This window comes from Acanthopagrus latus, chromosome 11 (genome assembly GCF_904848185.1).
Source record: "Acanthopagrus latus isolate v.2019 chromosome 11, fAcaLat1.1, whole genome shotgun sequence".
Lineage (NCBI taxonomy): Eukaryota > Metazoa > Chordata > Actinopteri > Spariformes > Sparidae > Acanthopagrus > Acanthopagrus latus.
This window is the reverse complement of record NC_051049.1, coordinates 20,101,104-20,126,477: the sequence shown is the minus strand read 5'-3', so window position 1 is coordinate 20,126,477 and position 25,374 is coordinate 20,101,104. Positions and strand designations below refer to the sequence as shown.

The 25,374-nt window shown below is 39.8% G+C and overlaps 2 protein-coding genes across 3 annotated transcripts in view; both read right to left on the bottom strand.

Moving 5' to 3' along the window:
• Positions 1-13,070, bottom strand: part of arid3a (AT rich interactive domain 3A (BRIGHT-like)) — a 48,981-nt gene extending 35,911 nt beyond the window's left edge. For both annotated transcript variants that reach the window (XM_037114594.1, XM_037114596.1), the window contains exon 1: positions 12,652-13,070. The gene's annotated coding sequence lies outside the window, so the exon portion shown is untranslated. The remainder of the gene's footprint in view (positions 1-12,651) is intronic.
• Positions 13,071-17,798: 4,728 nt separating this feature from the next.
• On the bottom strand, positions 17,799-25,141 carry r3hdm4 (R3H domain containing 4). The gene is made up of 8 exons (XM_037114611.1): positions 24,938-25,141; positions 23,518-23,675; positions 23,190-23,311; positions 22,924-23,041; positions 22,753-22,838; positions 22,158-22,243; positions 21,148-21,203; positions 17,799-20,556 (listed from the first exon to the last, which is right to left on the bottom strand). Exons 1-8 carry the CDS (start codon positions 24,976-24,978, stop codon positions 20,453-20,455), a joined length of 771 nt encoding a protein of 256 aa, XP_036970506.1. The 5' UTR covers positions 24,979-25,141; the 3' UTR covers positions 17,799-20,452.
• Between the last annotated feature and the right edge of the window lie 233 nt (positions 25,142-25,374).

The following is a 25,374-nucleotide window of genomic DNA, read 5'->3' as shown; positions in this document are numbered from 1 at the left end:
CGATAATATTTCACTTAACTGTTCAGCCCTTAATCATTTGTAGGAAACATTTTTTAAAAAAAAGCTGAGTAACTTCTCATAAAATGCAAGAATTGGCACATGTTGTCTTTCTGTGATACAGAGGAGTGAGTTGAACTGGCTGAGCCATGATAGCGAGTTTGAAGAAAAACAAGACGACAAATGCCCTAAGGTCCAACCAAACACCCACCCATCAGCAGTCAGCATATAAAGCTGACACCCTTTACTGGTCTAATACCACAGCAACAAATGTACTAAAGGCACAAAGTTTTGCCACCACAGCAAATTGCCTGCCAAGGTGTGAAATAAAATGCAACGCGTCGACAAAATGTTATACAACAGAGCTATAGCTAGCAACGGTCAAGAATGAACCACAGCAAGCACAGGAAAGAGTATTTCAGTCACGCTATACAATGGCTGTATGTTAGAGAAAATGTTGCGCAAGGAAATAAGAGCTGTGAAACTTGTGTTTCTTCAGCGGGTGAAGGAAGTGACAACTGACGGAGCAGATGCAGCGAGGCAGCCGACAGATATTTAATATTGATTCATTACGTATAGAGGCGCAACTGAATGCCTGCAGTTGTCAGAAGGAGAGGAGCACCAGTAAAATGTGAACACCTAACTGGTCTGACTGAGAAGACTTGTTTCTCTTCTATTTAGCTTCAGAAAATAAAAACGTTGAGCAGGGAGATACCAAGAACTACTGGTGGCACCTCTTTAGGATTCATGTATTGTGCATTAAATGACTTGGGAAAATTCACTTCAGAGCATCCCATACATATTTGTATGTGCACACTATAATATTTACAATACCCATTACACAACATGTCAAGGAGCTGCACACTTTGAACCCATGTGCAAATAAGCTCAACATCATGTGCTCACTTCATGTTGGAGCCAGAAATAATACCGCCTCCTACGCAGCCTCTCTCCTGTGTGTCATATATGTCATTTCAAAGACAGAAGTGATTACAAAAACGCTGTTGACTCTTCCTGTGCTGAGGGAAGCAGAAGTGGTCGCTTTGTTTCATGCCACTGTTCATCACAGACATCATGATTTCCGACATGCTAGATGGTGAAAATTACATTGCGCCACTACACATGTTCTCCTTGCTTCCCTAAACGAGGAAGCACGTTTGACATTTACGAAGCCTGCAATATATAACAGTAATGACTGTCGAGAATACATGGAAACACAGAACTAGATGTTTGTACAATGGGAAAAAAAGAAAGGTCTAATGTTTTCTACACTTGTGCGTGCAGCTGCCTAAAAGGAAGGCTAATCAGTTAAGGGCCAAAAAAAACCTAGCACTGATACATCTATTCTATTTGTCTACAGTCATATAAACTGATGAGTGTGCAGGGCTGGGTATCGAACTTTGTTACTTCTATTGCACCAACCAGTTTGCCTCGATACTATCAAGAATCGACAAATGTCTTGTCATTCAATACCAAAACCAAAAGAATTTAACTCATCAGTGTCAGTGAGCCAATACGCATGCAAAGATTGAGGCATGCAGGAAAAACAAGAGACTGTCCGACACATTTCATAAAATTGGTATGGAAACAATCATTGTTCAGGAACCAGTATGCCAGTATCTAAAATGTTTTAACCATCAAGACTGCTTCAACTGACCCCCTCATGCTTGTTCTTGAGCAACAGGTGGACAAAGGCATTCCACATCTGTGCACTCTGGTGTCCACGCTAATTCTCAATCTCCTGGCACAATCGGATGGTGTTGGTGTGACTGCACATAAATCACCTCCTTCCAGATATCTTAATCAGAATGGCACGTCAATTTGTTTGATTTCTAAACACTAAAGGGTCCGAAATCAACAAACACCGAGCGCGTAATGCTGGTGGATTAAATGCCAAATTGGCAGGTTAATGTTTGTATCAAAGTAGAAATGCAATGAAAAGAAAAGATGTTGAGAGTCTTTCATACGTTTTTGTGTCAGAGTTTGACACAATCAAACAAAAAAGGGGTTTCACATGCAGGGAGTTTTTTTTATTTAGGCTTGAATTCATCAACTGTGGTCAATTTACTAAAATATTTTTGCTTCAAAATGTTGTATTAAACAGTATATCTTTTTATCTCTGTGGAGTGTCCTGAAATGAAGACATATGTGACACAGAAGAAAAAGCAAGTGAGTTAAGAAGTTAATTTCAGACACCGCATACAGTCATAGATTTGGGGTAAAAACAGCATATTAAGAGGCTAGTAAAGCAACACTAACCCTTTTTCGGGTTGTGCAAACAGGCTAGAGGTTGTCTTTGGTATCTCATTCTCACACATATGAATAACCAGACCTTGACTCAAGAGATAAGGCATACAATATCTAAACTATAGCTGAGTTTTAGTGGTCCAGGGATGAATCCCCTTAAAAACCCCTGCTGAGTCTCTTTTATATTGTGGCCTACATGGGAAATCACCACTGTACTTTACATTATTAACCCCCTTGGGAGGGTAACCTGCTATTATATGGAAATCCTCCTTTGTTCAAAAACTGCGTCATATCTGATGAATTCTGAGAGTAAGGGAACTAATATGTTTCATGGCCCGTCTGTGGTCCATCTCATTCCAGTCAAACTCGTTTACACCAACAGTGTTGCTTCATGGTTTTTGCCCCATCAACTCTGTAACATTTACCATATCTGGGATAAAGGCCATTTGCAAGCTGAGGAAATACTTTGCAGACTACTAGAGGATTTCCTGCTCAATTTTATTTTCAGTTCTTTATGAAAGCTTTCTAAATGCACTAGTCTGCCCCACACATCAAAAATACCTGTTTGTCATCTTGTGCTTACCAAAAAACAAAGTACAAATGTAAATCCCTGATGTGATTTGGTGAGTTTAAATCAAGCTGCAAGCAATGATCATATTTATCGTTGATTAAGATGTTAATAGTTGTTTAATGGCAATTGATTAATGATTAGTTGTTAGAAGAGTAAAAAAACCAGAAAATACTCATATTTAAAAAGCAGATAACAGAAAAGTCTGACTGTGTTTTCTATAAAAAAAAATAACTCTGGAAACTGAGGAATCAATAGTCAATAATTGACAATAAATTAAATATTTAAATACATCCCCTTTCTGATTGCAGTAACAGCTCCATCTCAGCACTGCCAGTTTATACGTTTGCTGTCCAACTCGTTTTCTCTCTCGCACATTCATCTCATTCCTTCATTCATTTAAAGGCTTAAATTTGCATTTTATGACAGGGTAGAAAAATAACTCGTCCTGGGAGAAACCAAACCAAGCGTGCACACCGCCTGTGAGCGATAGTCTCATGAGATGTAGAAATGATCATGTGATAGAAAGCTTTATACATGGAAGATTATGTGACAGCACTTTGTCCACTAATGCAAAAATTTCCCCTCGATTTCACCATAAGGCATACCATAAAAACAAACATAAATCGCAATCGCTCAAAATGCATAGCTGACCCTTTAAGACCCTTAGGCCTCATTTAAAACCTTAATTGGCTAAAGGAAGGCCGGCCTGCTGCCATAAGTAGCATGTGGGGGCTGGGGGCAGTGGGACGGAAACTTTGAGAGTTGGCTGAATGAAGGATAAAGTAGAAATGATGAGAGCTAATGGGTTAATCCTCTTTTCTTTTTTTTTTTTTTAAACCCACATTTGAGAGGTGGAAGATTGCAAGGTCTGAGCAAACAGGGCAGAGTGATAAGGAGGAGAGCTAAGGGTCTAATTCCAACGAGATAAAGAGACCAATGCTGCCTCACATACATGCACATTGGCACATATATGTATACGAATGGCTGCTCACATTGACGAAACCAGCAAAATGGAGTCCGGAAAGAGCATTTAAGTTTTCTAATATCAATGAATGTGAAGTATTTACTGCACATGATTTTTCAGCATTTGTGTTATAAACGTGCAGTAAGAGTTCCTGAAGTTCTGGAACTGCAACACACACAAACACCAGGGTCTTTCATCGATAAGCAGTTTCATATGCCAACCTATGTGCAGATTCATATCTTGCATTTCATTTCAGTTTTCACTTAGTGTACTGAAAGAAATCATCTTGTTTTTGCCTGATAACACCGTGTGGTTGAAGATGAAATGACTGAGGTCTTTTGCGAGAGATCAAAACTAACTTCTGTCTGTTCTGCTAGACTGGAAAAGCAGAGAGAACCAGATTCTTAAAGCAGCAGTGATCAATTGTGATTTTCCATCTCTGGTGCTTGGCACTGCTGTTCCTGCTCTTCACTTCCTGATGATCCCATGTAAAATCAGTGGGGGTGGCACCATAATGCCTTCCTTGGATCTCCTGTTGATGCAGTTTGATTTCATGAGGTGGCACAAGATGTACTTTTTTTAATCAAATTAGCGATCGCGTTCATGCTCATGGTACACCGGCTTTGAACGAAAGACTTCAACCTGATTCTTGTCGGATCATTTCTATCAAAACCAGCCATGGAGTGTAGTGTGTGTGTGGTTTGAAGTGACAGGAATTATTTTATTATCTCTCAGCACCGTTGTTATGTGCACTGTGTACATACTGCTGTGTTAGTGGTGAAACAGGCTTTGTACTGATGTTATCAACACAAACGTTCCTTGACAAATATGACACCTCCTTTCTGGTATCTGACCGTTCTATCTCAAGACAGCTTTTATCAGTCCATCTTTGTTTCTTTGATATTGATATAACTTTGGAACTTTCCAATCCTGACATGTGAAAACATCATATCACATTAAACATTTTTGAAAGTATCATGCCTATAATTGCCTGCAAGTGTTACAGACATGGAAAGACGTCAGGGGGAAAGGCACAGCACCACCTCTCCTACTTCAAACTCTTTTCGTGTATAAGTCTATTTATGGGGAAAATCTAAGCAGTTTGACAGGCCAGGCAGCAATCAGCCTCAGGGCTGTTTGTTCAAAGGATAAGTTCACTTCAAAATAAAAAAATTCTGTCATTACCTGCTCACCTTCATGCCGACTGAAAGCAAGGTCAAGTTTTGTAGTCCACAAAACATTTGTGTAACTTAACAGCAAAACAGTGTTGCAGTTTTCTCCTAAATGAGCGAAGTAGATGACGACCCTTTTTTAAAAGCCAAAATCTTCACTGTAGCTTGCTAAGCTAAAAGCATTAGCACTAACCCTGTATGAAGTGGGTGCATTAGATCAACCTCTCAGTCAGCCTCTCTCTGTCACTGAGTCGCTTCCGTGCAGCTAAATCACAATACGGCCAATTGTAATATCCACAGAAGATGCAAAGTTTCTGATAAATGCAAAAGTGCATCATAATAATGGTATTCAAGAACTATATATAAAAATCATCATCATTTGAATAGTTTCTCAGAAAATGAAAATTCCAATGCAAAAATGATCATTCCCACTAATAGTGAATCATATCGCAATATATGTCAAAATAATCGCATTATGATTTCTTATTGTATATTGCAGCCCTAGTTCACTGTTGTGCTGTGCAAAAACAACATGTGTGGTGGCAACAGACAAGATCTCATTTAACATCCTGGTGTTTGACAGGAAATGTCCTTTATCTTAAACCTAAATGCTTATTTTAAAGATGTAAATGGAAACACGAAAATATAAATAAAAATCCTTTCCTGTTTGGGTAAAAAAAAAATATTGGGTTGCAACATACTAGTCACAACAGATGTATAACATTTCATATGAAAATGAAATAATAAGATTTACATCATACATTTTGTGTGATAATTAATTTCAAGGTAAATTTCATTCTATTTTGATGCAACGATTTTTATCAAAGTCAGTTTCATTTAGCTTTGTGTGTTTTCTAATTAGTCTGGTTTATGACATAAAGTGGTTAGCAGTTAATATGGCAGAAGTTAAAGAGTAACTGTGGCGGGAGTGGCCAAACAGTAGCCATTCATGTTCCTTTCTACATAAAAAAAAGGCATAAAAACAAGAAGTCGGTCAGTGGTGCTGGTCTTGATTATGCGTCCCTCTCTCACATTCCTTGCAGTATTACCTCGCAAGGCAATAACACAGGCTCCATTGAGCCTCGATGCACCAACAACAAGATCATTGAGGAAGTGTCGCACTGGCTCGTCACGCACTTTCCACTGACCTCTTCCAGTGAGCCGAGGCAACACAGCGAGCCAAATCTGATTAGCCCCAGCTATGCCATAAATTAAGTGGGCATATAGCAAAAATAATCCAGTGATCCACTTCTCAGCAGTGAAATCTGTGGCTATCTATCAAGAGTCAGCTGTGCAGGCGAGTGAGGCAAAAAGTGATCAGAACTGATATTACAGCAGGAATGATCTGAAGTTCGATCTAATAAATACAAAATATCTGGAGTTAAGTGTTGTTTTTCTCTTTCAAATGGATGAAAGAAAGAAAGGAAAAAAGACTTGAAGCCTCGTGCTTTTAAATTCAGTTGTAATGTAGATATTTGGCTCAATTACTAGTATGGTAAAAACTATCATAGCCATAATTAATACATGTTAAATGAGTATTAATGATAAATAAATTGTTTATTGCAAAGTTGTAACTGATGTTTATGTACTTTGCAGCTTAATAAATATTTCATTGTTAATTAAAAGTTAAATAACTGTTAATTAACGTCTAATAACAACACATTTACATTTAATTAGTAAGTTGATGATGGTTTATACAAGTCGATGGATGTTGGCAGAAGACTCCAGCTATGAGTGACTCAGGTCACGAAATATGAGTATTAACCTAAAAGACCCACCTTCTTTAGTCTTTGTTCTTGAATAAAAAGGGTCAAGTGGAACAAAATATTCCTACGTGGGTTAAAAAGACTGTTTTCTATATGTTAGACGTGTGTTATTTAAAGACAGGAAAGCCCACAGGGAAACGCACAGAAGACATTTGAATGAAGCTATATATGAAAGCATTTCCCCTAACCATGAAATAGTTGCCAGATGAATAGTTGAAATGAAAAAAAAATATAGGATCTGCTGATTCAGCGGAAGTGTGGATATTGACCTCCCCATGTAACAACCTTACCTATAGCTTTACATGAAGACTCTATGAGAGCACACATAAATCCCATGTGATGACAGCTTTAGTGGAAAAACACAGGCCATTCTTGTTCACAATGAGCAAACACTCACTGCTTAAGGAAAAAAATCTGCATTCTGTTCTGCAGAAATCAGACAACTAAAGCTTTTGTACTTGTACTCATGTCCATAGCTTCCTTTAAATGTGTCGTCAGTTTTGCCAGGAAACCATGTGAGGATTGTGTAGGGGGAAACAACTCTACTACCTCTACAACTCAGGTTGCTGCAGAGACAACACACGTAGCCAAATTCCTCACATGTGTTAACCGACTTTGCCATAAAAACTCTCAGAGATCCAGGCGCTGGGCTGCATGTTGCTGCTCGCAGCGTTCAATGCACTGCTGTTGAAACTCTAGACTGACGGTATGATGATAGCTCCTCTAGTGCAGGAGAGGTGGGGTAGGGGGTTTGCATTTTCATTGAATGGCATGAACGTCCCAAACTGGATTAACGTGTTGGTTTATATGGTGACTGTGCAGTCACGTCATGGCATTGTGATCTTTAACAATCAAGTCTTTTGTCTGCAGAGAGGCGAGTGGAAATCTTAGATAAAGAGCTCTGTGCATTGTCCGGGAGGGGCATCCAGAACAAAAATTGTCACTTCTGTGCTAAATGTAGGTTACAGTTTCATGTGCCTGTGCTTGGCCTAATGAAAACTGGCAGCTACGCCTGCTCCCAAGGGATGTGTAGCTTTTGGCAAGGATCCAATTAAATTAGCTTTTGATTGCTCGGGCAGGCTGCCAGAGCTTGCAGACGCCAACATGAAATACAAATGCTTCAGGTTTGACAGACATGTCAGCATGTTGCAGCTGTGTGTGCTGGTATCCAGGCAGATATGTACCAGGATAGATCACGCTGACACTGACCCAAGTGTCGACCACTGCCTGAATACACAAAGGCTGCGACTGTCCTGGCAGCTCGGTGCAGGAACTGCAGGGTATCCCAAAAGCTCTCAGACCTCTCCTTAGCCGGCTCTGCCTGCGTCACCGTCAGCCCTGCTGGGATTCCCCCATGGCTCCGGCCCAGGCAGTGAAGTAACTTGTGAGTTTTTTTTTCCTGCAGTTTTTGGCAGCATAACAGAGTTGAAGCCCCACGTGCAGCACAGGCCCTTCAGAAATGTAGCTTTTGGCACAGGAACAGCTGAAAGCCAGCCAAGCCACGCTGCTTCCCACTTCTTTAATGGCAGGAAAGCTTGTGGTGCACAAACAGCACTCACATTCACTCTGATACAATTAACACTAATATTTACAGGTGGGTTACTACTGAAACATTTGAGTGTCACATTTGAGTCCACACCTTTCTGACTTAAAGGGTAATGCAATGACTACATTTAAAGCTGCCCTCACAACCTTGTAAAGGATTATAGTTTGGTAACAAGAAAACAGACATCAGACCTGTTTGTCTTGTCTCTACATGTTTGTCTGTCATTAATTCACTGCCACTAACCAGTTTACTGGCCATTTTCCAGTGACTGCCACTCAGTCAGCATAAATGCTCGAAGGCAAACATGCCATTGGCATATTGCGCTTACTTCTTCCAAATCTTCTTTAAATACCCCCAGGCTGAGATTAGACAGGAAGTTAACATCTGAATGACAACCCAGCCCACTTTGCATATCAGTGTGTGCAATGAACAAACTTAAACACACTTAAGTGTGAATCTACAAATGACAAATGCAACTTGGATTCTATATGAGATGAACATGGCTAACACACTGGCTTTTGTGTGAACCAGAGTTGGTTTCAGTTCAGATCTCATCAAGCACTTGAGGCCAGGCGGACTGTTTCACATGGCAAGAGAACGGAACACACTCCCAGGAACCAAGAGCACACTACGTCAACGCTATGACATGACACACAGGGATGTTGGCCAAGAAGCAATACGTCTGTTAGCTATGACAAGTCCCATTTTCAATTAAATTTCTGCTGACCAACCGTTTTAGCACTGCATTACATTTCTATAAATGTTGTCTTTTTGAATGCATTAACTGATTTTCTTAGAGTTCTTCATTAGGTGTCTGTCTGGTAATGGGTCAACTGTTGCAGACATTTTTCTTGATGCAAGTACTTGCAATTTGTGACATAGTCACTGTGCCATAAGGTAACTACTGGTGCCTGTAATAAGATTAATTTCCATCAGCTACAACAGCCTCATAACCTTATAAACCTGCATTACATAACTAATGCAGCTTTCAGATGGGACAGATGCAGTAATCAAGCTATATCATTATAGTTTGATAACTAAAATCCTACAGAATCAATCTAAGTCTAATATATATCTCCAGGTTTAAGGTCTACGATTTATTCAACAACTTTCTGTGATGTGAAATTGTGTCTACAAAAATACAACATAAGCGCCACTTCTTCAAATCAAGAGCGACAACAAGCGTCTTTATATAAACCTGCTTTCATAACAAGCTGTGTAACTAACATACATTACTTATTAGTGCCAGCCAACATTATGCAAAAACAAGGGAAGGCCTTTTAAGACCTGAACTTGATCGCTGGCCATACATTTCTAATCCACAACATAAACGCCCCCCCACCCCCACCCCAACACCCCCTGCCCCCCAACCTCCTGAGCTCCCCCCTGCTGCAGCAGTATTTCTCTCCACTGGAAACACTGACTGAGCTGGTGCCGGCCATAGGATACCATATGCCAGATGAGACCAAACAGATTAGTTTGGCAATGTATGGGCAAGCGTGTAAGGTGATTGGAATATGGTGGGGTGCAGGGTGCAGCAAGGGCTTGGAAATCTCTTAAGAATTTCAGTGCTTAATGATCATACTGGGAGGCCGCCAGTGCCAAGTTATACCGTTTAACATTGTACACTTTCGTTATCCTTTAACACTGAAACCTTATGCAGTTCGACATGAAAGATATTTGGCGTGTCAAGTCAAATTTTAAATGGAATCAGTAAACAATGACTGCTTCCCTGTCAAAGTACTTGGTAACATTAGTGCCGTATAATTCGACTAGTAGTCGACCAATGGCTGGTGGTCGTTCACCATAAACATCCAAAAGTAAACTTCCAAAGGAAAACACTCTCTTGGCCTCATCCTGTTCCTGTCATTCAGATTCTTGGTGGAGCTTTCTGAATCTCATTTCCTCATTAATTTGTGACATCATAGCGAAGCCAAAATGTTGTTAAAAATCTATGTTTAAATAAACTTAAAGCTTTCGATTCGACAAGGTGGAAACACCTCCAAGACAAACACATTTACATCAGCCCAGAACAATGAAGTTCTCTACTGAAGCCAGACTTTCTGTTCTGAGAATGTATATGTTTAAGGTCATTAAGACAAAGTGCTATACGAGGCTTTAAAACCAAACTAGCTTCCTGTGCCTGTTCTTCCCCACCCCCGCTACTTGGTGAGAAACTATAACACCAACCACAAACCATGTCAGTTTTGGTTGTGGCTGTGAGGTTTGTCAGCTTGACACAACCAATCAGTATCTCCTGAAAAAACCAGAAGGAAGCCTTCCTAAGCTCTTTACGAATCCACTTGGGATAAAAAGTTTGCTTCCCCCTTTAATGTCCATTGACGTCATACACTGCCTGTTATGTACAGCAGATTTTCCCACCACCCGGCTGTGGCACTGAAGGCAGCTCATCGTGTCTGTATCACTCCCCTGACATGTTGGATTTGACTTGATCTCAGCAGATGCTGACGGACTCTTTTATCCACTGACTCCACCTTTGTTTTGCACTTCCACAGAAATACCAAGCAATTCAAGTAATATCACCTGTGGGAAGCCAACACAGCCTGAGGACTTCATTCAAATAATATAATGTAGATGTTAATCGGCAATTGGTGGTTTGGGAGAAGAAATTCAAACTCAACAATATCACTGAGCTAAAACAATCTTTTCTGTGACTGATTAAACAAGCTGTTGTCAAAGGAAATAAGGTACCCAGAGAACAGTTTGAAGCTAGAAAGGTGGCCAACACCATAATGGCATGATACTATGCTGTACTTTAAGGTAAGTTTGTTTATTCAATTTATTCAGTAATGAAAACAAACACAGTAGGCTCAACTGGTTTGTGAGGACATAAAAGGGGGAAAAAAAAACAGCCATCAGCTTTTTCCTGATTAGAAATTCTTCCCCAAAAGTACACAGTGCTCCTTTAAAATTAGATAAATATGAGCCTGTGTTGATCCTTGACGGATACTTGCTGCATCTTTAAGTGCATGTTTGCAGTTTGCACATGTCTCACACAACAATAAAACATCACTCCCACTCTGTTTTTTGGTGTTAGCAATTAGAGATCAGCCTATGATGAGGGCTGTTCTTCAGCATTTTTTGATTACCGGTGAGTTTTCTGTCCGACTGGCGTTTAATAAAATAAACGTTAAAATGAGCTACTTTGACTATGATGCAACATCCTTTCACACAATGAACCATCCACACTGCATCACCATTAATGACCTATAAACACCAAATGATGTGAATCTGAAAAGCAACTAGTACCCAAACTTAGATAAATGTATTGGAGGGGAAGCATAAAGAAGCAAAGAGAGAGAGAGAGAGAGAGAGAGAGAGAGAGAGAGAACACACAAGCAGAGTACCTCTAATGTATTTGAGAACAGTACTTGAGCAAGCTGTACTTGGCTTCATCCCCTAACTGGTTGCTCTAAATGTTGACACCTTGATTTCTGATGACTAGTATCAGTATCAGCCCTGAAAAAGCCATATCAGTCAACCCCTGGTATTAATATGAGTAGCGAAAAAAGGCCAAAACGCAGTCTCATTTTACTGTCTCTTCTTTGCCCCCAAACAAACACTGCATTTTGGCCGGTCAAAGTGTGAGGATGAGCTGTCACGTTGTAAAGGACACTTAACTTAAAAAGAAAAACACATAGTGGGTTTGAATTGATGTAGCCTCCCCCCACCACAACTCGAACCTCATCTTAATTAGCTATTTAGCCCACAGGTTTTCCACAACACTCACACGAGCAGTGGGTTTATCCGACACTGACCTAGAGCTAAATAATCAGCTTGTAATATTAGCTAAAAGGGCTAGCCAAGTTAGCATGCCGTGGTTTTACGACAAGAACATCAAACCAAGTTTACGATCGTTACTCGAACGTTAGCCAGCGGCTAATAAAGTTTCAGTTACGCCACTGTGTTTGTTTTTTGTTTTTTTTTGTTCTTACAGGAAAATATATTTTAAAAAGACACGACCTCTGCTAGCTTGTGACATAGACACATATGTTTTAATTCTTTATATTCGGTTAAACCTCGGTGTGAAAATCTCACAGCTATTACAAGAAACAGCGCCGTTGCATCCAGCGTACGTTAAATGACGTTTGCTGGCTGACATATGGCAGGTGAGCACATCCGCTACCTTAGCAATACACTATTGATCCGGCGATGAGATAACGTCAAATCGAAGGGGGGGGGAAAAAAAAAAAAATAATAATAAAACTACAACAAAATAGCTGCCTCCTGTGAGTGACAAGTAAACCAGAAGCAGCGGAAAAAGAAGGAAGCCACACACACACGCAAACACACACACACACACACAGAATATGATGTATAACACAGTTATAAAGGCGAGCGAGAAGTAAAGATACATTTGAACTTACCACATCGGCTTCCGTTCCGTTTTTACACTCTTTGGAACCGGAAGACACATTCCTGCTTTCCCCGTCGGTGAGCGCAGTGAGTCTCCCTCTTCGCTTTTTACGCACGGAGAGAAAAGCACCAGAAAGAGGAAGAAGAGATGTGGCTCGTGTGCTTACCGGCTACGATTAAAGTGGTTTCACGTGACGGCATGATATCCGCGCAGTCGGCTTTTGCGTGCGGTTGTGTTGTCAGAGTTTTCTTTTCTTTTCTTTTCTTTTTTTTGAGAGCCCCGCAACGTTTCACACAGCCCGACAGACGCACGGAGGGAGAGAGAGACAGAGAGGCGTGGAGAGACTCTCCGGTCTGCACAGTCAGATCATTGGTTGACAAACAGTAATCAGATGCAAATTCCTAACCTCTGAATCAGCAGGGGCCAGCCCCCCATACACCCCCCACCTCCCTCCCCCTCCCCTCCTCCCTCCAGAGCAGGGGATGTAGGTAAATGCGAGGGCGCGCGCTACCGAGTGGGCAGGGAGTGGGGCAAGAAAGAAAAAAAAAAAAGGAAGAAAGAAATTGGTGGGGATGTGCTCAAAGATGATGCACCCGCGCAGATATCGACACTGTCTCTCTCTGCAGCCACATGTTCGAGCAGTGTGTCGGAGGAGCTGTGCGTTTCCATCAAGCCTGTTACTACATACACCTAGCCGATGAATCATATTTCTCAAACATTAAATAAGAAATATTGAGTACTATGACTGAGGCATTTCACTGAGCCATTTTTGCACAACAGCTACAGTCGTGGTCAAAAGTTTGCCCTTCCTTCGTAACGATCATTTCCTGTACATCATGGCAGTTTCAAGTCATTTCCACAGCTGTCATGGTGCTGTGATGGAATGAGAGGAACACACACTCTACTTTGCCACAACAAACGTTAATGCATTTTGGTTTAATAATTAATGTATTATGGGTCTTGTGACAATGTGACCAAATCTGCTGGCTCAAAAAAATACACAGACAGTATTTCTAATATTTGGTTAATTGTCTCTTGGCCATTTTAACGTAAATAAGGGGCTGTTGATGGCCATCCACAAGCCTCTGGTGGTCCTCCTCTGGCTGAATCTTCAACCACTCCTCTTGATTTGGGCACATTTTCAGAAAACGTGTGATAGATTCTCTGTCGAGCCAAGTTTTCATCAGTGTTTCTTGTACCGATGCAGTTTGTGCTCCCCTCATTCCATCACAGAAAAATGAGAGCTGTAGAAATCACTGGAACTGCAGACTGCCGTGAAATACAACTTCTCTAAAAAGTGCACGTCAGCTTTTCACCAAGACTGATGCGGACCAAATCATAAATGTTCAATCGAGACAATTATGTGCAGGGTAAATGAAGAAACTATGTGAGGTGCAGCCCTTATAAATCACATTTTCCTGACTTTTCTCTTCTTACCAGACATCATCGGCTGGTAATGTTTTCCACTTGTGAGTCTGTGTGTGTGTGTGTGTGTGTGTGTGTGTGTGTGTGTGTGTCACCACGGCAAAATGTGGTGCTGGGCACACCTATGGTGAACCTCCGCAGAAGTGGTTTTGAGTACTTTGCCGGTGCTGTGTTTATGTCCGTCTGATTTTGTCAGCACAATAACAAGGTGAAGTCATGAAACTTCACAGGTGTGTACGAGTTTAAAGATAGATGTGGTCCGACCAATGAGCACACAAATTCAAGCATCTGCTCAGCCTCGTGCAAGTTCTGTTGCTCACAAAACATTTCAGGAGCAACAACAGAAGTAGATGGGAGCTTGTTTTAAAACATACAAAAATGAGTGAAATTGTACATAAAATAGCTCTATACAGCTCACGCCGCTTATTCCAACTCCAGAAACCCAGAGATCCCAATTTAATCGGAAAAACACATTTTTTACACCCTGGACGTGTGGACGAGCTCGTGCCTACACTTCAGATGTGGTGCTCACTAACACTCTTAGCTTACAGTGAAGATTTCAGCTTAAAAAGGGGTGTAAATAACATCTTCTCAAGTCACTGTGGGATCTTCCAGCTTCTGGAGACTTGGATTTTATTGGGCGAGCCATATGGAGATATTTCAAACATTTCATGTTTTTTCCAAAAAAAAAAAAAAAAAGTCTCCATCTACCTCAGTTGTTTAGGAGAATGCTATGAAGCTCCAGACATGATTTGTGAAATTTCATCTTTATCTTTATTTTACTTTTAGTAAGCATGAGGTTGAGTAGATGATGTATGAATTTTCCCTTCTATGGATGAAATGATCCTTTATGGTAATAATGTAGTAATAACCACTGAGTACTCAAGGGTCGGCACCTGAACATGTTGACAGGCGGTGCAGCTGGTGTGACCCCGTCACAAGTGTCTACTTCATATGTTTTTTTTTAAAGAAATACTTGATATGTTCCTACACGTCTGTATTAGTTTTAAATACATTTTTACAGGGCAAATTACAGTATTTGTCATGGAACATATTGTGTTATTGTGTGTTGTCAATACATTTCCTTTCATTGTTGATTTTTGTTGACGGTCCCTTGGAGGAGAGCCAGAATCAATACCATAGTTGGTGTGAAAACTGCATGGAACAGGCTTGAAAGTGAAGCAGCCGGTTTGATATAACCATGACTTCTGTGTTCATTTCATATTTCATCCATATGAAATATGAAATTACTGTCATTAAGATGATAAAGCTCTGCACATACATTTTGAAAATATGAAGGTGGTGAAGGGGTTTATCTGGTTGAAGGGAACTTACCCAAACTCACACTGAGCAGCTTTTTACTTCCAGAACACATGTGGAGAGAATGAATGACTAAGACTGAGATAAATCAATTAAGCGCAGGATACTGAACGGTTACTGCTCTTATTAGACATGGAGTTGGAGACTTAACCTTAAATAACACCAAAGCATATAGAAAGTCTCTCATTACCACTGTCCGATTTTGATGTTTTCGAAACAAACGAAAATCTGAATAAGCTGAACAAAAAAAAAAAAAAAAAGTAATATTTCTCCCTCAGAGAATCCAGCGTCACTCAAAACAACACAATTTAGTTTCTAGTTTAATTGAGGTAAACCTGTGTTTAGGAGACACACAGTGAAACACAAGGACTAATTATACATTTCAGTGTGGAAACATGATAAACCACAGCGCAAACAAAGGACTAGTCTGCTCACATAGACCAAACTCTGTGGTAAAAAACAGCACATTTTTGAGAGAGAAAACTGTGATTTAAAGGAAGCCATTCTGTCAGAGTTAAATATACTGCAGTCTCATGTGTCCTCATCCCACAATTGTTGACAGCTTCTCAAAGACACTGGCCATCTCATCCATTTCCAAAAATGATTTTACACTTTTAAAGTCCTGTGAGTGCTGACTGGTTGGTAGCTGGTCGCAGCTGTTAACTAACATAAAGAGCTTGAGATATTTAAAACAGCAAAATGATCCGCTGGCTGCATCATCAGATGTAACGGGATCCAGAGAGAAGAGTGAAGTACGCTGACACAGGGAGATATAAAATTAAAATCAAACATGCTGTCCTCTGTGGTGATGACAACTGTAATTTCACACTCGGTATCAGAATAATCAAACACCGGTGATGCATTTCAGCTCAAACCGGGCTTTGCCAGGGTGTGGTCAACAAAGGAAATTACTAGTTTTATACCCACAATGATGTGAGCGTCGAACAACAAGGAAAAAACAGCTGATGAAAACAGCCCACGAGGACGCAACAAAACACGAACGAGCTAAAGATAAAGCTTTAACCACTTCAGGTTAATATTAACAGGACTTGTGCTACCTGATGTTCTTTTCCCAAAGATAGGACACTTTGACAAAGACATGCTCACAGGTATTCTCAGTGTGGCTTTATATCCCCTACAGTTTGAGTATCCCTGTTTTTAATGTCAATAAGTTAGTGTAGATTCAAAGTATCCTGCCTTTTCTAAATGTTTTTCTTTTTTTCCCCTCATCTTGGATACAGGAGTTCATTATCTATTTGATTGTGTTCTTGTTATAGGATAATATAAATAAATAAATGCAAATGCAGCTCAGTTTCGATATGGAACCTAATTCCTCCACATGTTTTTGTTTAAATGTACTTTTTTGGACCACAATACAGGCTGGGAACAAACACAGCAAGAGTTGGTCATATATACAGTTAAATATCAAATAGCAGCATTAGTCATGTCTGTGTGATCACTGCCTGCTACTGACCTCTGTTAGTGGTCTTCTTTTTTTGAAACCTGCTCTACACTTTAATGGCTGAACATATGCTGCCAATTGACCTTCCTCCAGACAGTTACATCAAGATTGAAGTCCTTTTTCATTGAGTCGTGACACGGCCTTCTAGCAGAGCATCCTTCCAGGCTGGTTCAGTGGACACTGAACTAAAAGACAAACTGTTTTCAATGTTTAAAACTATAAAACACATGTGGAGATGGTCCACAGGGTGCATTAAATGATCATACAGGTGCCTCCCTGGCCTGTTTTTGGTTTGTACTAGTGCGCCATCTAGTGGAATGACTTTGAGCATAACACACAGGTCATGTAACTTGACAAAACTGTTTGTGAATAGTTTGAGAGGATCACATGTTTACTTCAGCTCAACAGTCCATCTAAAAAGTAAAGGGGCCCATCCTTGGCCTCCCATCATGAACTAACATGCTTTTTTAATGTATTAATTAGTTAGTTCTATTACAAAAAACAAGCCTTTTTTTTCAGTGTAAATGCTCATAAAACAGAAGTTCAACCCAAATAATATTTCAGTGTTTTCATCAAATCATTCTGTTGTTTTGGGCTTCTGTTGCATCAGTATGTTTCCTAGATTGATTCTATTATATTGTCTCAAATAAAAGGATCCAGACAACTTTTGTTTCTAAACGTGCATGCAATTCCTTTACAGGTGAATTTGTAGTATATGTGCAGTCTTTTCACACAGCAGCCTCAGTGATTACAGATGTGGATGACAGAGAATGGAGGAAGCACTTTGAGCAGAAAACGATCTGCAGAAGCTGATTTTTAATGCCTAAACAAACTCAGAAACTACAAACTACAGTAACCACTGAATTACAAAATGGACAAAAAGAAAATATCTTTCATCTATCTGAGCATTTTGAAGTAATAAGAATGCAATGAAATGAGACGAGAGAAAAAAAAATCTTAAATCCTTTAATAGTTGCAGTGATAATTATAAATAGGTACCATAGCACATACATACCATTATATATACACGAAGATGTCTCAGTCTATTGTATAAAGCTTTGAGGCATTTATAGGCTTTTTTAACCCAACTGTTGGCACAGGTCAATTATCTGAGAACTGCATTTACAGCACAGCTACTTCTGAATGTATTTAAAAAGTTGGCAGCTCCCCCATGAGGTGGGGGTGAACATGATAGTAACAAGTTCATTTTGTAGTATACAGTACACAGGAAAAATGACAGTGTAAGATCACTACATGACATTCAGAGTGAAAGCCTGAGAAATCTGATTTCCTCACATGAAAAAAAAAACAAAATAAAAAACAACACACATACTTTGGTTGTTGCACCAACAGGTCAAGTTTTGTTTCAATGCCAACGACAGTATAAAAGAAATCAGGCTTCAGATTTTCTTTTTTCCCCCTCTTTTCTTTTCTTTTCTTTTTTTTTTTAAACAATGTGTTTTCAAAATCCAGTCAAGTACAAATGTAGAAATATATGCACAGAAAAACCTGTTTTTAATAAGGCAGAAGTGCTTTTCTAGGGTTGTAAATGTGATTATTGAGATGAGAAACACCCAAGAGTCAAAACTCAGCAGGTTTTGTAACACATCTACTGTACATACAGTATACCTTCAAACCAAATTAACTGTATACGGAAAAAGAAAAAATGGCTTTAAATGTTAGAGTTGTGTGTTGGGTGTAAACTGAATGAGAACTGTGGAAGAAATCTATGACTGAATCTAAAAGTACAGGGATGCTAACAGGTTCTAACTATAGTATAGTTCCTTGTTTTGTCTTTGATTATTGAGGATGATGATTTCAGTTTAATGTTTACACCTTGTCTACCCCAGTGTGCAGTGAAGGCAGCACATCACATCAACAGTTGCAGTTGTCTAAGTTTCTACACTGGATCAGCCAAACAATCATCCACTTTAGCATGTAAATGTAAACAAACAGGCCAACACTTCTTTCCAGAAATGTCCTAGTGAGTAGATAAACACATTTTTTTGACATTCTGAAGTAATATTTAGTGGCCTGCTGAAGGGAAGTTAAACAGACACTAGTTGGCAAGATCGCCAGCAATATCAGCAGGAAATTATTAAATCAAGTTTGGGTGATGTAATTTTCCAGGTAATTTTGGGGGAAATTCTGGAGAAATTTCAAATGTTACTTGGTAATTACCATTTACTTCCCATGAAATTTGTCGTGTAAAATGAAGTGTTTACCACAAACAGTTGGTACTTCATCGTTACCCAATCAATACAGACAGTTTAATTGGTTAATGCATCAGGGTATTCTTGAGATCAGTACTGAAAAATGCAGCTGAAACACAGCCGGCGTAGACAAGGTGACAAAGAAATTACAGATAAAAAAAAGAATCCCAAAAGCAGATCCTGAAGAAATCCTGCCAAATGTGGGAGTTTTCTTCTCAAACACAGATAATTACAAGACAATCATTTTACATTCCAAGCATTTATTTCACCACCTTAACAAGAAACGTTTGCGTCTTTCCCTACAATGATGACTCATGTGTTTGTGCTTTTAATGACGGGAGACTATCAATATTCATGCTTCACTACTTACACAAATCGCACAGGCTAATCCTTCAGGCAGTGATGCATTAGAGGAGCTCTTCCTGTCTTAGCACCTTTACAAAGTGTCGGTCAATAGTTCCAAGTAGATTTTCCACCATTTTTTCAGGGTTAATATTGTCATTATTCAAACTTATTAATTTATGTTTTATGGAAATGTATATCAAATGAGTTCACACATGACAACACAGTACTTGCTTTATATAGTTACATTTGAAAAATTCCTATTTTATGTAAAATATGTAAACCTCATACTTTTAATTGCTCAATTTGCACTATAAAACGGAGAGCAAGGATCAGCTCATTAATCAGTTTGACATTATGCTAACACTGGGTTAACTGACTAAAAGACAGTTGTTGCCATCTCTCCAACTTTTTTTAATGATCTTAAATGTAACCGTGAATTCATAATTGTAAGTTCCACATCACAAAAAAGAGGCCGTGAGAGCTGTTTAGAATCCATTATCCAGACTATATTAGCAGATTAATGACTTTACTTAAAAGTTGGGAAAGATAATTCATTTAATTCCCAATGCTTTATGGAAACAGCAGTTAATTTGTGCCACACAGCTCCATAATTATGTGCACCAAATCTAGAAATTAGGTCTCTTAGAAAGTTACCAGTGGGGCAGAGAGTGTCAAAGTGTGCCTGAGGATGGTGTAGAGAGGTCATGTTAACATATGTGGTTGTCCTCTGCCTCAGGTATGCTTGTTGCCCTTATGCACTCGAGTTTAGCTGTGCCTCGAGCTCAATGCTAACCGCAAAGTTTGTCATGTAACGTGTAGCTTGTAGCCTCTGTGCGCACACAGGGTCTCAGTTTGCTTGTGGTGAAAATGAATGGAAAATGTACTACAGAGACCAGAGAGCAGCCAGAGAGGAGGAAGCAGACCTTTTTTTTTCAGCTTTTGTTTTCTGAGCTTGGCAGACATCAAACAGACATTACATACAGACTGCGCACCTTATCTACATCTCTCAGAGCTCCTGCCTGCAGCCGAGCCATGCGTCTGTGGCCTCAGCTCATCTGCTCCACGTAGGCAGACAGCAGAAGTCGAGGAGGCAGAAACTCTTCTTGTTTGTTCACCACTTCAGTCTGACGTGAGCCGTTGTGGTAGGTGCCTGAAAGTCCAACAAACAGACTTTGATCACGATCATGTGACTGAACATTAAGCTGGTGTTGTAAGTCCAACCAGGCTGAGTAAACGGGGTTATGTAAACAGAGCAGCATCAAGCTTCCTCAAAAGATTTCATATAATATTTCTGTGATGAAAACGGCACATTGACTGAAAACAGACTTTAATAATGTTCAGGTTGTTGCATGTTCAAAAAACTTTCATCATATTTAAGGTGGACAAACACTGACTGGTCTGACATTGAAGCAATACTGTGGTTAAAAGTTAATGGCTATCTTACCATGTATATTAGCTTATCTACGAACTCGACAACATTAGTGATATTGAAAATATAACATTTCAAGTTTCAAGTTCTGAGAGGACATAACATTTTGGGGGGGAAATTACAAATCAAGCATTTATTCAACAAAAAAACCTTCTTTTTTCATTCTGTTAAGGATAACAGATAATCATAGCCACAAAAGTTGTGTAATACTGTCAAGTGTGACACTGTAATATTTTCTGGGATGTTATCATACCACTGCAATCCTATTCGACATATTAGTCCAGCATGAATAATTTGTATATTTCCACTCACTTGCAGAGACGAGGTCCATGTACTGGCAGACGGCGTGAAGCAGCAGTCTCTCAAAGCTGATTCACAAACACAAACAACAGATCAATGATTGTCTGTCCTCACACCACTCTACTGAAAGGACTCTACTTCATTGTGTGGATCATAGATAGGATCCATCATTCAGAGGCCGGGCTTTCAACATGGATATCTGTCAGGCTGTAGGTGTGTTAAAAGAATAGATGCTCCGCAGCGATGGAGTTGTTTTGTTTCAGACATGATATACAATCTATGGAGCGCATCCAAGAGTTGTAAGGCTTTTCAGACTCCCAAACACAGCACAGCGGTTTATTATACCATGTGAAGGAGCTACAGCACCTTGCCTGTTGATGTAACATATTCTATTTATATATTTATTTTTTCTTTGCTAGAGCTAACTGTGCCCTCAGTGAATCGTCTGACTGTGCTCATTTAAAAAAAAAATGAAAGGGCTACGTTTTTTTCTTACAAGACTGAAGCTGTGAACACGAGCAAACACAGCTCAAGGACAAGAGCTGATAGTGAGTACAGGGACTAAAACATCTGCCATGATGTAAGATTGTCAGAACGTAGAACCTTGAAATTGTCCATTTTCTTTCAGATATTTTATCTCATTATTTAAAAACTGTATATTTGTATGTTCTAGAAGCTTGTAAACACAGAGAGTATCAGCAGCATTCAAAAGGGGCAATTTAAGATCCATGGAAACTCTTGGAGAGAACGATATAGTCGAGTTATTTACTACCATCTCACACTTGTTTCAATAATTCCCAAAGTTTACAACAATAATTCCTAATTTTGTTATCAACTATATTTATACCACCTGAAACCTTGTATATGGCTAAATATGAATGAACCAGAAAACAATCATCAAAGCACCTCTATATATGAACTATGGGGATGTGCATTACATTTTTAATACTTCCAACATCTTTTTGAAGGAAAATAAGTAAATGCTTTTCAAGGCTACAAATATATAAAAAAAAAATTTTTACCTGCTGGCGAGGTTGGTCGTGTAAACTGAGTGTGGCTTAGCATTGAAGAAGCTCAGAATGTTTTCCTCAAGAACTTCCAGAGTTCCCTGCAGGTGAAAATATACAGATGATGATGAGATGAGAGGTTTTCTCCACAACAATCACGGATCCTCAAGCATGGTTTAAGCACAAATACAGAGTTACTGCAGGCTTCCCGAGTCATGGTTCCTTAATGTTTGTAGTTGGGCTTATCTTGATAAAGATTGACTTATAGTACATTTCTTATCGACTTATCAATATACGTATGTGACCTTGAGATTGCCCACTTTGTTTACATTGTTTTTGTTTACATCAGATTACAGGAACTGAGAAATAAGCAGGAACTAAGTATTTCCTGGTGTCTTGGTCAATATAATGTTTGACACCATTTACTATCAGTGAAATGATGTACAGTTCATCTAGGATTAGGGAACAAGATAACAAGCTGTATGGTCAGGTCATAAATCCCAATCAAACCTCCTATTAGACGCATATGTACACAGACTTCAACCAGGTATAAATCTTGACCCATCCAACCAATATGATCACTGACAAATCGCTTTGACGCGACACTCACCATGGGGATTTGTTTCCGTCGCAGAGTTGCTCGCAGCCTGCGATCGATTCTCTGGTAGCATTCCTGAGCAGTGAAGGCAACGTTTACTGTGAAGAGATGGGTGACGGTCAGCCAAACAGCCTCACTTAACACAACCAGGATACAAAGCTAAACACGAACTAGGAAGCTCACCATTCCTCTCGTCTTTTGGGAGCCGGCTGGCGGTTTTCTTCTTGGCCACCTCCTGCTCCAGCAGAGACAGCAGCCTCTCCTGCTCCTCTCCAGAGCAGTTCATGAAGTCATTCCATGGCTAAAAGATAGAGAGAGGAATTAGGTCTATTCTTAAACTAATGCCTGTTTCATCAGGTGCTTTTTGAGTTGAACATGCTTGAATCACAGATGCAAGACAATCTCAAATTCTTGATCTGCTGGGAAGAAAACAGCTGAGACCAACTTACCTCTATGTAGTTTCCATTGGTGCAGGCCTCAGTGAAGATGGACGGGATGGCTGGGTTACTGCAAACTTCCAGATCATCTTTGGAGCACTCCTCTCTCTCAAGAAGATTAGCAAGGAAGCGTGCTGAATTTCAGAGAAGGCGAGAAGCAATATTGCGATAGTCTTGTTATAAGCAAAGTTTCAATGACAGATTCAAGTGTTAATAATGGAGATAAAAACACACTTTTGGGGTTTTAGCATTTTTGTTACAGTAGTGATTTCATGGAAATGATCTTTTCCTTTGTTAATGACAATATCTTATAATCAGATCATGTGAAATGAGGGCTTACTGTTCTCCTGCCGGCGGAGGCTCTTCTTGCCCTTGGCTCGTGGAGTGAGGTCAGAGTTGCGGATGGCTTGGTTGATATAGAACTGCTTCTTTTTGGCTGGAGACACTCGCTTGGCAGGGGAGCTGGGCAGGGAGGTGCATTTACGCTCCTCAATCAGGCTGCAGAAACACAAGAAAAGATGTAAAGGTGGTAAGCCACAACAATTCTGAAGGGGGAGTATCAGCTGCTTAAGTCTATTTTATGTTCAAGTGATATATTTCTGTTTTTAGGTGTGGTCCCTTTCTTAAGTTGCTGCATAAATTATTCAGTCTGTGATTATTTTACATTCCTAAGATGTCTTTGGGTGCTGCACCTGGCTATTATTTCCATTAGTGACTTTGCTTTGACCAGCTTTTGCCATGTGTGGTCTTGGATTTTGACATTTTCTTGAGTGCTCAGGGTGCAATGCTGCAAGGCAGGAGGTGGGTGCTATCGGTAATAGCATAATTGCAGAATGACGATATAAAATGGTACACCTATATGAGCGTGAGCATGCAGTATATTCACCCTACTCTCATTCTGCAAGCTGCTAAAACAACCTGAATCAGCTGTTATGGATGACTAGCCCTTCTTTACAGTTTCTGTTTTATCCCTACAGTATGTTCACATGGATCAGAGGCAGTAAGCTTCAAATGTAGGTCAGTGGGCTGTGTGAGGAGGACCGCCTCTGCTCGGTCTTCTGCCTGTGAGCTGCCAACTTGCTCAGCTGATGCCATTTTTAGCCTGAGCCCTGCTGGCTGTTAGCAACACTACAGAAACACAATCTGATGTAACCGCTAACTGGGCTAGTTAGCTTGGTTCGTCCACAGTCAGACAGCATAAAGTTTCACAAAGACGTGCAGACATGAGCACAGTTGAAACTTGTGTTACAAGGCAGTGGCCTCATATACTTTTTGCAACCATTTTAAATATTAAAGTGTTTCTTTCTCAATAACACTTTGTCTCACTTTTGAAGCTCGATTTGCACACATTAACAAGAAAGTGCTTACATACTCTAACTATGATTTACTGTGTGAGAAGAGAAGAGCAAGTCTCATCAACTTATTCATGTGTAGAGACACCTTGACGTGGTTAATATTCGAATTAAATCCTGCACGACAAGCAACTTGTCCCGGTTCACCTAGTTAGCTTAGCTGCCAACTGCTAAAAGGCTAACAGGGAAAAAACATAAAAGCGGCCTTTTAAAAAAATGAATATTAACGTCAACCAAACGAGCAACTATTTATGCACACAGTCTTAATGATCAGCAAGAAAGCTGGCAAGATGTCAGCTAATCTATAACCGTATATAAGCGCTGACGTAACAAGCGAATTAGCTATTTAAAGGGAGTTGTATTTCAGGCGAACGCTAACTAGCTTTCGAGTATTAGCTACATACTCACATATAATCCTGTTCCTCATTGTTGTTTGTCAAAACGACCATCTTATTCCAGCGAGAACAAACAGAGAGAACCCAAGCTCTGTATTTTTATGTAAAGTGTAAATAAATAAATACACCTGGCAGGAGAACCTAGAGTTAAAACGGTGGGTGTGTTTAGCAGGTGATCTCGTGTGTAGCTAGCTGCTTGGCTGCTAGCTCGGCAGTGGGCTGAAGCTGCAGCACATAAATATCTGTTGTACTCCTACTACAGACAGAGAGGGGAGGAAAGGTGAGAGCTCTCACTCTGTCGCCATGTAGTGAGAGTTTCTCGTAGCATTGTTATTTGTATTTCTTTTAAAATGCTGTTTTCGACATTTTATCTGCACGTAAACGTAGTTGGATTTAATGTGTAACTATTGTAGCGAAAACCACAAGATAAATATGTTTTGTTTGTTTGTT

Excerpts from the sequence above, each read along its gene's own strand:
- r3hdm4 (XM_037114611.1), bottom strand. The coding sequence starts at position 24,978 with ATGGTCGTTTTGACAAACAACAATGAGGAACAGGATTATAT. Across the intron at positions 23,042-23,189 it reads CCAATGGAAACTACATAGAG|CCATGGAATGACTTCATGAA; the intron begins GTAAGTTGGTCT and ends TCTATCTTTTAG. Across the intron at positions 22,839-22,923 it reads CCCAAAAGACGAGAGGAATG|TAAACGTTGCCTTCACTGCT; the intron begins GTGAGCTTCCTA and ends ATCTCTTCACAG.